This window comes from Salvelinus alpinus, chromosome 3, assembly GCF_045679555.1.
Source record: "Salvelinus alpinus chromosome 3, SLU_Salpinus.1, whole genome shotgun sequence".
Classification (NCBI taxonomy): Eukaryota; Metazoa; Chordata; class Actinopteri; order Salmoniformes; family Salmonidae; genus Salvelinus; species Salvelinus alpinus.
The window spans coordinates 80492693-80511992 of NC_092088.1; the positions used below are offsets into that span (position 1 = coordinate 80492693).

General features: G+C 46.5%; 1 protein-coding gene across 2 annotated transcripts in view; it reads right to left on the bottom strand.

The window, feature by feature from the left end:
- Positions 1-16546: 16546 nt before the first annotated feature.
- The window catches only part of LOC139571432 (deubiquitinase DESI2-like), a 47558-nt gene continuing 44804 nt past the window's right edge, over positions 16547-19300 (bottom strand). For both annotated transcript variants that reach the window (XM_071394297.1, XM_071394296.1), the window contains exon 5: positions 16547-17501. In XM_071394297.1, the coding sequence (XP_071250398.1) occupies positions 17253-17501 (249 nt within the window). In that variant the 3' untranslated portion in view covers positions 16547-17252. The remainder of the gene's footprint in view (positions 17502-19300) is intronic.

A 19300-nucleotide genomic window follows, 5' to 3' on the forward strand; every position in this document is an offset into this window, starting at 1 on the left:
GTTGCCAGTCACTTGTTCTCATCCACATGGACGGGTCTGTAGTGGACCGGGTCAAGATCTCAAGTTCCTCGGTGTCCACATCACTAAGGAATTAACATGGTCTACACACACTAACACAGGCGTGAAGAGGGCACAACAACGCCTCTTCCCCCTCAGGAGGCTGAAAAGATTTAGCATGGACCCTCCGATCCTCAAAATGTTCTACAGCTGCACCAATGAGAGCGTATTGACTGGCTGCATCACCACTTGGTACGGCAACTGCAAGGCATCTGTCCACAAGGCACTACAGAGGGTGGTGAGTGTGGCCCAGTACACCACTGGGGTCGAACTCCCTGCCATCCAGGACCTCTATACCAGGCGGGGTAAGAGGAAGGCCCTAAAAATTGTCATAGACTGTTCTCTCCATATAGCTACCCGGACTATCTGTATTTACCCTTTTTGCCCTAACTATTTTTGTACACACACTGGACTCTACCCACACACACATACAATTACCACACACACATTCACACTCATCACATACGCTAATGCTACTGTTAATTATCTATCCTGTTGCCTAGTCACTTTACCCCTACCTATATGTACATAGCTACCTCAATGACCTCGTACCCCTGCACATCGACTCACTACTAGCAGCCCGTTAAAATAAAGGTTACATAAAATAAAACATATATAGCCAAGCTATCATTGTCTAGGTACTGGTACCCCACATGTATATAGCCAGGCTATCATTGACTCGGTACTGGTACCCCGCGTGTATATAGCAAAGCTATCATTGACTCAGTACTGGTACCCCGCGTGTATATAGCAAAGCTATCATTGACTCAGTACTGGTACCCCGCGTGTATATAGCAAAGCTATCATTGACTCAGTACTGGTACCCCACGTGTATATAGCAAAGCTGTCATTGCTCACTGTGTATTTATTCCTCTTTCCTTTAAGAAATGGTGTGTGTATACTGTTGAAGTCAGAAGTTTACATGCACTTAGGTTGGAGTCATTAAAACTCGTTTTTCAACCACTCCACAAATTTCTTGTTTACAAACTATAGTTTTGGCAAGTTGGTTAGGACTTCTACTTTGTGCATGACACAAGTCATTTTTCCAACAATTGTTTACAGATAGATTATTTCACTGTATCACAATTCCAGTGGGTCAGAAGTTTACATACACTAAGTTGACTGTGCCTTTAAACAGCTTGGAAAATTCCAGAAAATTATGTCATGGCTTTAGAAGCTTCTGATAAGCTAATTGACATAATTTGAGTCAATTGGAGGTGTACCTGTGGATATATTTCAAGGCCTACCTTCAAACTCAGTGCCTCTTTGCTTGACATCATGGGAAAATCTAAATAAATCAGCCAAGACCTCAGAAAAAAAATTGTAAACCTCCACAAGTCTGGTTCATCCTTGGGAGCAATTTCCAAACGCCTGAAGGTACCACGTTCATCTGTACAAACAATAGTACGCAAGTATAAACACCATGGGACCACACAGCCGTCCTACCGCTCAGGAAGGAGGCGTGTTCTGTCTCCTAGAGATGAACATACTTTGGTGCGAAAATAGCAAATCAATCCCAGAACAACAGCAAAGGACCTTGTGAAGATGCTGGGGGAAACATGTACAAATGTATCTATATCCATAGTAAAACGAGTCCTATATCGACATAACCTGAAAGGCCGCTCAGCAAGGAGGAAGCCACTGCTCCAAAACCGCCAGACTACGGTTTGCAACTTCACATGGGGACAAAGATTGTACTTTTTGGAGAAACGTCCTCTGGTCTGATGAAACAAAAATAAAACTGTTTGGCCATAATGACCATTGTTATGTTTGGAGGAAAAAGGGGGAGGCTTGCAAGCCTAAGAACACCATCCCAACCGTGAACCACGGGGGTGGCAGCATCGTGTTGTGGGGGTGCTTTGCTGCAGGAGGGACTGGTGCAATTCAACAAAATAGATGGCTTCATGAGGAGGAAAATGATGTGGATATATTGAAGCAACATCGCAAGACATCAGTCAGGAAGTTAAAACTTCTTATGGCTGCAATCCCGCCAAATTCAAACAACAGAAATCTCATAGTTAAAATTCCTCAAACATACATGTGTTTTATACCATTTTAAAGGTAATCTTGTTGTTAATCCCACCAAAGTGTCGGATTTCAAATATGCTTTACAGCGAAAGCACCACAAACGATTATGTTAGGTCACCGCAAAATCACAGAAAAACAGTCATTTTTCCAGCCAAAGACAGGAGTCACAAAAAGCAGATATAGAGATAAAATTAATCACTAACCTTTGATGATCTTCATCAGATGACACTCATAGGACTTTATGTTACACAATAGATATATGTTTTGTTCGATAAAGTTCATATTTATATCCAAAAACCTCAGTTTACATTGGCGCCATGTTCAGAAATGCCTCCAAAATATCCGGAGAAATTGCAGAGGGCCACGTCAAATAACATAAATACTCATCATAAACTTTGATGAAAGATACATGTTTTACATAGAATTAAAGATACATTTGTTCTTAATGCAACCGCTGTGTCAGATTTCAAAAAGCTTTATGGCAAAAGCACAGTATTCAATAATCTGAGAACAGCGTTCAGCCACAAAAGGAAGCCATACAGTTATCCGCCAAATTGTGCAGTCAACAAAACTCATAAAAAGCATTATAAATCTTCACTTACCTTTGCTGATCTTTGTCGGAATGCACTCCCAGGACTCCCACTTCTACAAGAAATGTTTGTTTTGTTCGGTAATATCCATCATTTATGTCCAAATAGCTATTTTGTTTACGTGTTTGGTAAACAAATCCAAAGTCAAGAAGCGCGTTCACTAAAAGCAGACGAAATGTCAAAAAGTTCCGTAACGGTCACTAGAAACATGTCAAACGATGTATTGAATCAATCTTTAGAATGTTTTTAACATAAATCTTCAGTAACGTTCCAACCGGAGAATTACATTGACTTCAGATGTGCGATGGAACAGTGCTCCCTCTCATGTGAACGCGCATGGTCAGAGCATGGTCAGGTCATGATAGACTTGACTAATTCCTGTCTCCTTCGGCCCCACTTCACAGTGGAGCCATCAGACAAGGTTCTACGGACTGTTGACATCTAGTGGAAGCCGTAGGAAGTGCAAACTCATCCATATCCCACTGTGTATTCAATAGGGAATTGGTTGAAAATCGACCAACCTCAGAATTCCCACTTCCTGTTTGGATTTTTTCTCAGGTTTTTGCATGCCATATGAGTTCTGTTATACTCACAGACATCATTCAAACAGTTTTAGAAACTTCAGAGTGTTTTCTATCCAATACCAATAATAATATGCATATATTAGCAACTGGGACTGAGGAGCAGGCAGTTTACTATGGGCACCTTTCATCCAAGCTACTCAATACTGCCCCTGCAGCCATAAGAAGTTAAAGCTTGGTCGCAAAGTTGTGGCAAAATGGCTTAAGGACAACAACAAAGTCAAGGTATTGGAGTGGTCATCACAAAGCCCTGACCTCAATGCTATAGGAAATTTGTGGTCAGATCTGAAAAAGCGTGTGACCAAGGAGGCGTACAAACCTGACTCAGTTACACCAGCTCTGTCAGGAGGAATTGGCCGAAAAACTTATTGTGGGAATCTTGTGGAAGACTACCCGAAACGTTTGACCCAAGTTAATCAATTTAAAGGCAATGCTACCAAATACTAATTGAGTGTATGTAGAAGAAGCTACTGCTCAAAAACCACCATAAAATAAAAGAATGAAGGGAAATAAAAGCTGAAATCAATCATTCCCACTACTATTATTCTGACATTTCACATTCTTAAAATAAAGTGGTGATCCTAACTGACCTAAAACAGGGAATTCTTACTAGGATTAAATGTCAGGAATTGTGAAAAACTGAGTTTAAATGTATTTGGCTAAGGTGTATGAAAACTTCTGACTTTAACTGTAACTCTAACTGGACTCTACCCACACACACACACACACAGGACTCTACCCACTCACACACAACTCTACCCACTCACTCATATAGGACTCTATCCACTCATATAGGACTCTATCCACTCATATAGACCTCTACCCACTCATATAGACCTCTACCCACTCATATAGACCTCTACCCACTCATATAGACCTCTACCCACTCATATAGACCTCTACCCACTCATATAGACCTCTACCCACTCACTCACACAGGACTCTACCCACACACACAGGACTCTACCCACTCACACACACACACTGGACTCTAGCCACTCACACTGGACTCTACCCACTCAAACTGGACTCTACCCACTCTCTCACACACACACACTGGACTCTACCCACTCATATAGGACTCTAGCCACTCACACACACTGGACTCTAGCCACTCACACACACACTGGACTCTACCCACTCATATAGGACTCTAGCCACTCACACACACTGGACTCTAGCCACTCACACACACACTGGACTCTAGCCACTCACACACACACTGGACTCTAGCCACTCACACACACTGGACTCTAGCCACTGACACACACACTAGACTCTAGCCACTCACTCACACTGGACTCTACCCACTCACACTGGACTCTACCCACTCTCACACACGCACACAAACACACACACACACACACACACACTGGACTCTACCCACTCATATAGGACTCTAGCCACTCACACACACTGGACTCTAGCCACTCACACACACTGGACTCTAGCCACTGACACACACACTAGACTCTAGCCACTCACTCACACTGGACTCTACCCACACACACTGGACTCTACCCACTCACACACACACTGGACTCTACACACTCACACACACTGGACTCTAGCCAATCACACTGGACTCTACCTACTCACACACTGGAATCCACCCACTCACACACACTTGACTCTACCCCCTCACACACACACACACTGGACTCTACCCAATCACACACACACACTGGACTCTACCCACTCACAAACTGGACTCTACCCACTCACACACACACACACTGGACTCTACCCACAAACACAGGAATCTACCCACTCACACACTGGACTCTAGCCACTCACACACACACACGGGACTCTAGCCACTCACACACACTAGACTCTAGCCACTCACACACACTGGACTCTAGCCACTCACACACACACTGGACTCTAGCCACTCACACACACACTGGACTCTAGCCACTCACACACACACTGGACTCTAGCCACTCACACACACACTGGACTCTAGCCACTCACACACACACTGGACTCTAGCCACTCACACACACACTGGACTCTAGCCACTCACACTGGACTCTACCCACTCACACACACACACTGGACTCTACCTACTCACTCACACACACACACTGGACTCTAGCCAATCACACTGGACTCTACCTACTCACACACACTGGACTCTACCTACTCACACACACTGGACTCTACCCACTCACACAAACTGGAATCTACCTACTCACACACACACACACACACACACACACACACACACACACACACACACACACACACACACACACACACACACACACACACACACTGGACTCTACCCAACACACACACACACACACACACACACACACACACTGGACTCTACCCAATCACACACACACACACACACACACACACACACACACTGGACTCTACCCACTCACACACTGGACTCTACCCACTCACACACACACTGGACTACCTACTCACACACACGCACACAAACACAGGAATCTACCCACTCACACACTGGACTCTAGCCACTCACACACACACACTGGACTCTAGCCACTCACGCACACACTGGACTCTAGCCACTCACGCACACACGGGACTCTAGCCACTCGCACACACGGGACTCTAGCCACTCGCACACACGGGACTCTAGCCACTCACACACACACGGGACTCTAGCCACTCGCACACACACGGGACTCTAGCCACTCGCACACACACGGGACTCTAGCCACTCGCACACACACTGGACTCTAGCCACTCGCACACACACTGGACTCTAGCCACTTGCACACACACGGGACTCTAGCCACTCGCACGGGACTCTAGCCACTCGCACACACGGGACTCTAGCCACTCGCACACACGGGACTCTAGCCACTCACTCACACACACACGGGACTCTAGCCACTCACTCACACACACACGGGACTCTAGCCACTCACTCACACACACACGGGACTCTAGCCACTCACTCACACACACACGGGACTCTAGCCACTCACTCACACACACACGGGACTCTAGCCACTCACTCACACACACACGGGACTCTAGCCACTCACTCACACACACACGGGACTCTAGCCACTCACTCACACACACACGGGACTCTAGCCACTCACTCACACACACACGGGACTCTAGCCACTCACTCACACACACACGGGACTCTAGCCACTCACTCACACACACACGGGACTCTAGCCACTCACTCACACGGGACTCTAGCCACTCACTCACACGGGACTCTAGCCACTCACTCACACGGGACTCTAGCCACTCACTCACACGGGACTCTAGCCACTCACTCACACGGGACTCTAGCCACTCACACACACGGGACTCTAGCCACTCACACACACGGGACTCTAGCCACTCACACACACGGGACTCTAGCCACAAACACAGGAATCTACCCACTCACACACTGGACTCTAGCCACTCACACACACACACGGGACTCTAGCCACTCACACACACTAGACTCTAGCCACTCACACACACTGGACTCTAGCCACTCACACACACACTGGACTCTAGCCACTCACACACACACTGGACTCTAGCCACTCACACACACACTGGACTCTAGCCACTCACACACACACTGGACTCTAGCCACTCACACACACACTGGACTCTAGCCACTCACACTGGACTCTACCCACTCACACACACACACTGGACTCTACCTACTCACTCACACACACACACTGGACTCTAGCCAATCACACTGGACTCTACCTACTCACACACACTGGACTCTACCTACTCACACACACTGGACTCTACCCACTCACACAAACTGGAATCTACCTACTCACACACACACACACACACACACACACACACACACACACACACACACACACACACACACACACTGGACTCTACCCAATCACACACACACACACACACACACACACACACACACACACTGGACTCTACCCAATCACACACACACACACACACACACACACACACACTGGACTCTACCCACTCACACACTGGACTCTACCCACTCACACACACACTGGACTACCTACTCACACACACGCACACAAACACAGGAATCTACCCACTCACACACTGGACTCTAGCCACTCACACACACACACTGGACTCTAGCCACTCACGCACACACTGGACTCTAGCCACTCACGCACACATGGGACTCTAGCCACTCGCACACACGGGACTCTAGCCACTCGCACACACGGGACTCTAGCCACTCACACACACACGGGACTCTAGCCACTCGCACACACACGGGACTCTAGCCACTCGCACACACACGGGACTCTAGCCACTCGCACACACACTGGACTCTAGCCACTCGCACACACACTGGACTCTAGCCACTCGCACACACACGGGACTCTAGCCACTCGCACGGGACTCTAGCCACTCGCACACACGGGACTCTAGCCACTCGCACACACGGGACTCTAACCACTCGCACACACGGGACTCTAGCCACTCACACACACACGGGACTCTAGCCACTCACTCACACACACACGGGACTCTAGCCACTCACTCACACACACACGGGACTCTAGCCACTCACTCACACACACACGGGACTCTAGCCACTCACTCACACACACACGGGACTCTAGCCACTCACTCACACACACACGGGACTCTAGCCACTCACTCACACACACACGGGACTCTAGCCACTCACTCACACACACACGGGACTCTAGCCACTCACTCACACACACACGGGACTCTAGCCACTCACTCACACGGGACTCTAGCCACTCACTCACACGGGACTCTAGCCACTCACTCACACGGGACTCTAGCCACTCACTCACACGGGACTCTAGCCACTCACTCACACGGGACTCTAGCCACTCACTCACACGGGACTCTAGCCACTCACACACACGGGACTCTAGCCACTCACACACACGGGACTCTAGCCACTCACACACACGGGACTCTAGCCACTCACACACACGGGACTCTAGCCACTCACACACACGGGACTCTAGCCACTCACACACACTGGACTCTAGCCATTCACACACACGGGACTCTAGCCATTCACACACACGGGACTCTAGCCAATCACACTGGACTCTACCTACTCAAACACACACACAAACACAGGAATCTACCCACTCACACACACACTGGACTCTAGCCAGTCACACACACACTGGACTCTAGCCAGTCACACACACACTGGACTCTAGCCAGTCACACACACACTGGACTCTAGCCAGTCACACACACACTGGACTCTAGCCAGTCACACACACACTAGCCAGTCACACACACACTGGACTCAAGCCAGTCACACACACACTGGACTCTAGCCAGTCACACACACACTGGACTCTAGCCAGTCACACACACACTGGACTCTAGCCAGTCACACACACACTGGACTCTAGCCAGTCACACACACACTGGACTCTAGCCAGTCACACACACACTGGACTCTAGCCAGTCACACACACACTGGACTCTAGCCAGTCACACACACACTGGACTCTAGCCAGTCACACACACACTGGACTCTAGCCAGTCACACACACACTGGACTCTAGCCAGTCACACACACACTGGACTCTAGCCAGTCACACACACACTGGACTCTACCTACTCACACACACAAACACAGGAATCTACCCACTCACACACTGGACTCTACCCTTTCACACACACTCACACAAACTGGACTCTACCCACTCACACACTGGACTCTACCCTTTCACACACACTCACACAAACTGGACTCTACCCACTCTCTCACACACACTGGACTCTACCCACTCATATAGGACTCTATCCACACACACACACGACTGTACCCAGTCACACACTGGTCTCTCTCTCACACACCACACACACTGGACTCTCCCCACTCGCATACACACAGGATTCTGCTCACACACACACACACACACACACACACACACACACACACACACACACACACACACACACACACACACACAGGACTCTAGCCACTCTCTCACAGGACCCTACCCACTCTCTCACAGGATTCTACCCACTCTCTCACAGGATTCTACCCACTCTCTTTTTTTTCTTCCGGCGCCGACAGAGATGGCCGCCTCGCTTCGTGTTCCCAGGAAACTATGCAGTATTTTGTTTTTTGATGTGTTATTTCTAACATTGGTACCCCAGGTAATCTTAGGTTTTATTACATACAGTCATGAGGAACTATTGGATATAAGAGCAACGTCAACTCACCAACATTAAGACCAGGAATACGACTTTCCCGAAGCGGATCCTCTGTTTTGCCCACCACCCAGGACAATGGATCGGATCCCAGCTGGCGACCCAAAACAATGGCGTCACAGAAGGGGCAGACAGAGCGGTCTTCTGGTCAGGCTCCGTAGACGGGCACATCGCGCACCACTCCCGAGCATACTACTAGCAAATGTCCAGTCTCTTGACAACAAGGTAGACGAAATCAGGGCAAGGTGACCGGAAACATGACCGAATACAAACAGTGTAGCTATTCCCTCCGCAAGGCAATCAAACAAGCTAAGCGTCAGTATAGAGACAAAGTAGAGTCACAATTTAATGGCTCAGACACGAGAGGTATATGGCAGGGTCTACAGTCAATCACGGACTATAAAAGGAAAACCAGCCCCGTCGCGGATCAGGATGTCTTGCTCCCAGACAGACTAAACAACTTCTTTGCTCGCTTTGAGGACAACACAGTGCCACTGACACGGCCCGCTACCAAAACCTGCGGGCTCTCCTTCACTGCAGCCGACGTGAGCAAAACATTTAAACGTGTCAACCCTCGCAAGGCTGCAGGCCCAGACGGCATCCCCAGCCGGGTCCTCAGAGCATGCGCAGACCAGCTGGCTGGTGTGTTTACGGACATATTCAATCAAACCTTATCCCAGTCTGTTGTCCCCACATGCTTCAAGAGTGCCACCATTGTTCCTGTTCCCAAAAAAGCTATGGTAACTGAGCTAAATGACTAACGCCCCGTAGCACTCACTTCCGTCATCATGAAGTGCTTTGAGAGACTAGTCAAGGACCATATCACCTCCACCCTACCTGACACCCTAGACCCACTCCTATTTGCTTACCGCCCCAATAGGTCCACAGACGACGCAATCACACTGCCCTAACCCATCTGGACAAGAGGAATACCTATGTGAGAATGCTGTTCATCGACTACAGCTCAGCATTTAACACCATAGTAACCTCCAAACTCATCATCAAGCTCGAGACTCTGGGTCTCGACCCCGCCCTGTGCAACTGCGTCCTAGACTTCCTGACGGGCCACCCCCAGGTGGTGAGGGTAGGTAACAACATCTCCACCCCGCTGATCCTCAACACTAGAGCCCCACAAGGGTGTGTTCTCAGCCCTCTCCTGTACTCCCTGTTCACTCACGACTGCGTGGCCATGCACGCATCCAACTCAATCATCAAGTTTGCGGACGACACTACAGTGGTAGGCTTGATTACCAACAACGACGAGACGGCCTACAGGGAGGAGGTGAGGGCCCTCGGAGTGTGGTGTCAGGAAAATAACCTCACACTCAACAAAACAAAGGAGATGATCGTGGACTTCAGGAAACAGCAGAGGGAGCACCCCCCTATCCACATCGACGGGACAGTAGTGGAGAGGGTAGAAAGTTTTAAGTTCCTTGGCGTACACATCACGGACAAACTGAAATGGTCCACCCACACAGACAGCGTGGTGAAGAAGGCGCAACAGCGCCTCTTCAACCTCAGGAGGCTGAAGAAATTCGGCTTGTCACAAAAACACTCACAAACTTTTACAGATGCACAATCGAGAGCATCCTGTCAGGCTGTATCACCGCCTGGTACGGCAACTGCTTCGCCCACAACCGTAAGGCTCTCCAGAGGGTAGTGAGGTCTGCAGAACGCATCACCGGGGGCAAACTACCTGCCCTCCAGGACACCTACACCACCCGATGTCACAGGAAGGCCTAAAAGATCATCAAGGACAACAACAACCACCCGAGCCACTGCCTGTTCACCCCGTTATCATCCAGAAGGCGAGGTCAGTACAGGTGCATTAAAGCAGGGACCGAGAGACTGAAAAACAGCTTCTATCTCAAGGCCATCAGACTGTTAAACTGCCATCACTAACATTGAGTGGCTGCTGCCAACATACTGACTCAACTCCAGCCACTGGAAAAATGTATGTAATAAATGTGTCACGCCCTGGCCAGAGAGGTTTTTATTCTCTATTTTGGTTAGGCCAGGGTGTGACTAGGGTGGGCATTCTAGCTTCTTTGTTTCTATGTTGGTGTGGTTCCCAATCAGAGGCAGCTGTCTATCGTTGTCTCTGATTGGGGATCATATATAAGTTGTCCTTTTTCATTTGGGTTTTGTGGGTAGTAATTTTCTGTTTAGTGTCTGCACCTGACAGAACTGTTTTTTCCTCTTTGTTATTTTGTTTGAGTGATTTTTGATCAATAAAACACAATGAACACTTACCACGCTGCGTTTTGGTCCATGCATTCCGACAAGAGCCGTGACAACTAGCCACTTTAAACAATGCCACTTCATATAATGTTTACATACCCTGCATTACTCATCTCATATGTATATACTGTACTCTATACCATCTACTGCATCTTGCCATCTTGATGTAATGTATCACTAGCCATTTTAAACAATGCCACTTCATATAATGTTCACATACCCTACATTACTCATCTCATATGTATATACTGTACTCTATACCATCACTCATATATATTCCTATATAATTTTGGGGTGTGTTTTTTTTTAATGTACATATTCTTATTCATTCCTTTACACTTGTGTGTATAAGGTAGTTGTTGTGAAATTGTTAGGTTAGATTACTCGTTGGATATTACTGCATTGTCGGAACTAGAAGCACAAGCATTTCGCTACACTCGCATTAACATCTGCTAACCATGTGTATGTGGAAAATAAAATTTGATTTGACTTGACATGCACACTGGACTCTACCCACTCACACGCACGCTGGACTCTCTCTCTCACACTCACGCACACTGGACTCTACCCACTCACACGCACGCTGGACTCTACCCACTCACACGCACGCTGGACTCTCTCTCTCACACTCACGCACACTGGACTCTACCCACTCACACGCACGCTGGACTCTACCCACTCACACGCACGCTGGACTCTACCCACTCACACGCACGCTGGACTCTACCCACTCACACGCACGCTGGACTCTACCCACTCACACGCACGCTGGACTCTACCCACTCACACGCACGCTGGACTCTACCCACTCACACGCACGCTGGACTCTACCCACTCACACGACTCTACCCACTCACACATACACACACAGACAGGACTCTACCCACTCACGCGCACACTGGACTCTACCCACTCACGCGCACACTGGACTCTACCCACTCACGCGCACACTGGACTCTACCCACTCACGCGCACACTGGACTCTACCCACTCACACATACACACACAGACAAACACACACAGGACTCTACCCACTCACACAGACAAACACACACTGGACTCTACCCACTCACGCGCACACTGGACTCTACCGTCACGCGCACACTGGACTCTACCGTCACGCGCACACTGGACTCTACCGTCACGCGCACACTGGACTCTACCCACTCACGCGCACACTGGACTATACCGTCACGCGCACACTGGACTATACCGTCACGCGCACACTGGACTCTACCGTCACGCGCACAATACCCACTCACACTGGACTCTACCCACTCACACTGGGCTCTACCCACTCACACTGGGCTCTACCCACTCACACTGGGCTCTACCCACTCACACTGGACTCTACCCACTCACACTGGACTCTACCCACTCACACTGGGCTCTACCCACTCACACTGGGCTCTACCCACTCACACTGGGCTCTACCCACTCACACTGGGCTCTACCCACTCACACTGGGCTCTACCCACTCACACTGGGCTCTACCCACTCACACTGGGCTCCACCCACTCACACTGGGCTCCACCCACTCACACTGGACTTGACTCTTCCCATTCACACTGGACTTGACTCTACCCACTCACACACAGGATTCTACACACTCACACACACATACTTACTAGAGGTCGACCGATTATGATTTTTCAATGCCGATACCGATTATTGGAGGACAAAAAAAGCCGATACCGATGAATCGTCCGATTTATAATTTAAAAAAAAAATATATATATATCATACACACACACATTTTTGTAATAATGACAATTGCAACAATACTGAATGAACAATAAACACTTTTATTTTAACTTAATATAATACATAAATACACACACAGCTCTGAAGTGACAATGATACTGAAGAGTCTGCTTAGAAAACAAATACTCTCAACTGTGTGAATAAAAATAGAGTTTAAGTTACCTGTGATGAATGTTGAAAACAAAAACTTAAATTTCTATATGGAGGAAATCCTATTTTAATAATGGGCATGGTAAGAATTGACAACCAAAGTGCGAGTCATAATTCCCATGACACCTAGCAAAATCTGAAAAGCGGTTCCTTCATTTATTCCATAGGATATTTTTAGATTCACTTAAAATAAGGTCTGTGTTTCGTGTAGGCTTACATCACCGTGCCAATTTTATAACTGTGTAGATATCCATAGGACAAGGTAACTCTGATCAATATTGGCTAAATATAAGCGAAGATTAAAAAAATTATTTGAAGTAGATCAAGATATTCTCTATGGAAGACATGAACGGTAAAATAACGAAGGAACCCCTTTCAAATTCAGCCGCAAGTTATTACAGGAATTATAACGCGTCGACTATTTCTCTCTAAACCATATACCTTTGACTAATCAGGAAACTATCACCTCGAAAACAAAACGTTTATTCCGTTCCGTATTTTATCTAACGGGTGGCATCCATGAGTCTAAATATTCCTGTTACATTGCACAACCTTCAATGTTGTCATAATTACGTAAAGTTCTGGCAAATTAGTTCGCAGAGCCAGGCGGCCCAAACTGTTGCATATACCCTGACTCTGCGTGCAATGAACGCAAGAGAAATGACACAATTTCACCTGGTTAATATTGCCTGCTAACCTGGATTTCTTTTAGCTAAATATGCAGGTTTAAAAATATATACTTGTGTATTGATTTTAAGAAAGGCATTGATGTTTATGGTTAAGTACACATTGGAGCAATGACAGTCATTGATTGATTGTTTTTTATAAGATAAGTTTAATGCTAGCTAGCAACTTACCTTAGCTTACTACATTCGCTAACAGGCAGGCTCCTCGTGGAGTGCAATGTAATCAATGCAAGATTGAATCCCCCGAGGTGACAAGGTTAAAAATCTGTCGTTCCTAGGCCGTCATTGAAAATAAGAATGTGTTCTTAACTGAATTGCCTAGTTAAATAAAGATTAAATAAAGGTGTAAAAAAATAAATAAAATAAAAATCGGCAAATCGGCGCCCAAAAATACCGATTTCCGATTGTTATGAAAACTTGAAATCGGCCCCGATTAATCGGCCATTCCGATTAATCGGTCGACCTCTAATACTTACACTCATAGACACGGGAAGTAAGGTTGCTGAGGGTGCTGCAGCACCCGCTGATGAAATCAGAATAAAAATATAAAAAACATATAAATATTTTTCCACAAAATTAGTATACTGGGCCTTTATTACTCCTGTATTACCCCTGCCTATATGTACAGTACATAGATAGCTACCTCAATTACTCGTGTACCTCTGCACATTGACTTGGTACTGGTACTCCCTATATATAGCCATGTTATTTTCTACTCCCTCCCTCCCTTTCTACTCCCTGTATATATGCTCCCCAGGGCAATGTGTTCACTACGCCACCAAGGGTCCTCACACCTCAGAGGTGTAACAGACAGACATGACTTCCAGTGAAAACAGCCATCATATGACAGATACAGTATATCGCCAGTGTCACTCACGTCATCACCGCAGAGTAGTTCTAGGGGACTTGATCCTCTGGTGCCTTGGCTGGTGATGAGAGTTCAACACGGATATGAGAACACTGTTGACACTGCCGGCAACAAGACCTGGTGGTCTGACAAGCGGAGCTACCTCACTCCAAATGGCAAAACATTCTGGCTAACAGGATTACATAGCTAGCTTCAAAATATTAATGATTCAATTGAGATGTTAGCTCTACTGCTTTTGATTTACGATGAAGGACAGCTCCTCTTTCCAGCACGTCTACCTCTGACCAGAAGATCCCCATTGAGGCAGCACATCCTGAGTGGGTGGGTCAGTTTCACAGAACATTTATCTTGAAAGAAAGTACAGTAAGCTTGAATCTAGCTTTTTAGTTATGAATGGTGGGAAACCTACAGTGTCTCTCTGCTAACATTATTCAGCTTAGAGACTTCATAGTTGGGAAAATATCCTGTTTGGGCAACAACTGCTACTTCAACAGGAAAGGACTCATGTTAATAAAAGTTGAGTGTTAATCAATAGCCAGTGGTACGTGCCAAGTGCAATCCCAAACAATGGAGGAAATCAGATTTGTGTCACAGAAATGTTATTACAGTCAAGGACAACAGCAGCAGCCCAGATGGAGGAGAATGGAGTCTGCATACCAATAAGCTGGAGCTGTGTGGAGACAACTTGGCTATTATAATTATAAACTGGGTAGTTTGGGTCCTGGATACTGATCGGTAGTAACAGCATTTCAGCCATGTGTATATTAGACGATATTCCACGGGTATGATGAAAAAATGACTTGTTTACTGTTCTATTTGTTGGTAAACATATGTTGGTAAAAAATGCTATTTTACCAACCATATGTTGGTAAAACAGCAATAAGGCACCTTCGCATCTTCCCTAAGAACAGCCATTAGCCGTGGTATAATTAAGCAATAAGGCTCGAGCGGGTGTTGTATATATACCATGGCTGTCAGCCAATCAGCACTCGGGGCTAAAACCACCCAATGTATAATGGCCATTATAAACTGGGTGGTTCGAGCCCTGAATGCTGATTGGCTGACAGCCGTGGTATATCAGAACTATACCACGGGTATGACAAAACGTTTATTTTTACTGCTTTAATTACTACGTTGGTAAAACGTTTATAATAACAATAAGGCACCTCGGGGGGTTATGGTATATGGCCAATATACCACGGCTAAGGGCTGTATCCAGGCACTCCGCATCATTGCGTCGTGGATAAGAACAGTCCTTAGCCGTGGTATATTGGCCATATACCACACCTCCTCCTGCCTTATTGCTTAATTATACTATACTGACATAAGCACCATGTTGAATAGGGAAAACATTTTTAGTTCATAACTCATCAAAACAATAATCAGATCTATAACATATATTTTTCTTTAATAACTTTAAAACGGGATACAAATCTTGTCAGTTACACAGAAGACTCTAAAACGGTGTTAGTTATTCTAGGTTAAGGAGTCCGCTGCTTGACAAAGACAGAAACAGGTAAACTATAGAGAAACAGTGCAGAGCTCAACGAGCAGGTACAGTAAAAATCTTCAGGCACGGCTGCCACGGGTGTAGACATCAGCTGTGTGTGTCGTAAGAAAAGTGTGGCCCAGGTGGTTGTAAAACACTCACCCACAAACATGTTGTAAACAAAAGCTCTATTTAAAGAGAGGATTACAAATGCACTCGGTGATGACTAAAGTGTTAGAAAAAGCAAAAGAAGCTATTAGTGAAAAAATAACAATATTCAAAGTATTTTTCAGAGTCCTGAGTATAGAAAATAAAGGCCTTGAAAATCAAGAAATGCCACAAAACATGATCTGAATGTTGTTCTACTATGTGTAAAAACACAACAGTACTCCGAGGCAGTAGCCTTCACCCCAAGTCTGCCAGTCAAGTCAGTGTAGGAGGGGCTTCAATGCAGCTGATGGATGGCAAGTCTCATCAGGAGCACAGTAGGCATGGGCGGTAGATAGGTAGGTTGAGGTTCCTGTCTATTGGCAGAGTGGTGTACAGTAGGAGGGGCCCTGCTAGAGCCTGTCATTGAAGGCGATGTTGCACACAGGGCTGGTCCTGTCAGCGGGGATGATGTCGGGGAACCCTGGGCCCGGAGGGGGAAGGAGAGGCGAGGGAAGGCATGGAGTTTATGGAGGCGGAGGCATCCTCTGCCTCCTCCAGCTCTGCCTGGAGCTCCTGGCTGATGCTGGACTGCAGGGCAGCCGGGGTCAGCCACTCCATGGGCAGGCAGCTCTGCAGGAAGGGCACACAAGAGCTGAAGTAGGCCAGCCGGTTCACCCAGCGAGGGATCTCCCTGCCACACAGGATCTAAAGGATAGACAGGAAGAGTGCAGAGTAGAACAGTGAGACATGCAGCACTGATACTGGAGTGCTAGGTCTTACTGGAAATGGATCTGCTGACACTGTAGCGGTAAGGCATTTGGCCCTACTAAGCAGGATAGAGCTAATGGTCCTTTAGGTATTGGAATGAACTGCACTAGACTGTATCCAATTCGACCCTTATTCATCTGATGTGCTAATACTGGGGTGCTATTTCAATGGGAAAATAGTGTGGCTGTGTCGTCTTGCTAAGTACAGACATCATTACAATGTAATTACTTCCTTGGTAGCCACTGGCCATGACCATTCCTTTTGCTGAGCACAGTAATGTGTTTTTATCACCCCAGTGAATAGAGGAGTTTACTTCTGTTCAAGACCCTGATAAAGACACCTGTGTTGAGTTGTTACTTGTCCCCTGTCACTTTTTTAAGACCAATGACATTATTAGAATTTCTCACATCACAATAAAAATCTCTGTCCCGTGAAAATAGTTTAGCAACCATAAAACCAATCTTTTCAAACGTTGTGGTCCAAAGCGGCAGGAGGTAGCCTAGTGGTTAGAGCGTTGGACTAGTAACCGAAAGGTTGCAAGATCGAATCCCCGAGCTGACAAGGTAAAAATCTGTCGTTCTGCCACTGAACAAGGCAGTTAACCTACTGTTCCTAGGCCGTCATTGAAAATAAGAATTTGTTCTTAACTGACTTGCCTAGTTAAATGTAAAATAAAAAATAAAAAGTGAACACCAAACAAAGACATTTACTGACCCGGTAAATGCAGAGGAACACAAATCGCCCTTTCTTTCAAAGCGGTATTAGCTTTAGATTCTTATCTTCAGTCCTTGTGATGTCTAAAGGAACTATTCCACTTTGGAAAAAACAGGTCTTGGGTGGGAAAAGCCTCTGGCTGTGAAAAACAAGCCAACTGGCTAAACAAAGTGAATGATCGATAAATGCGCGCACCACACAGACAGAGGCAATATTGCTGGAAATTAAATGGCAGATATTTCCTTGCGTTTGGCTTTTCAAGCCAATTGTGGCTAACCAGGGGTGGGATAATGTCAATGTGGATTTGATTGGATATTAGCCGGGAGCTTGAGGTGTCTGATACTTGTGAGATTTGTTTATGACAGTTTGCGGTGGAACACGTGACAAATGCAAGCACTTTCTGAATTGTTTGGGAGGCTACTCATAGCTGGCCTGTGAGCTCGCGATTGACCTGTTGGAGACCCCTGGCATAAATTAATCTCGAAAAATTATTTTCTTTCATTAACACAGAACAAAATAGATTGGGATCGCAAATGACTAGAAACAACGATCTGACTCAATCTATACAACATCGTTACACATCGAGTCATACTAGACATGTCTGGTTGTAGTAGTGATAACAAGATGGTATGACCTAAAACACTAGGAGGAAGAGGTGCTGGTTTCACTGGAAATAAGTTCTTATCCAGAGTGCCATCAGGCCCACTTCATTTGCCTTTCAAATGCAGAGAGGATTATCAAATACTGCTCATAGGATTCATGGTATGTTGCCTGTAAAAAACAATTGGGCAATGTTTATTGGACCCCCTTTCAAACAGCCTTTCATACAGCCATTGCTTTACCCAGCAAGGAGCAAGAGACATTCAACTTCGACTTTGTTGTTGCGACTGTTGTCATAGTAATCTGACGTGACTGCAGCATGTTCTAAATTCCTCTGTGACTGTATATATTGTCGTGACGACTGCTGCTCATTGAATGATTAACGGTTTATAAATTAATCAGGTAGTTATTAACTCATTAGC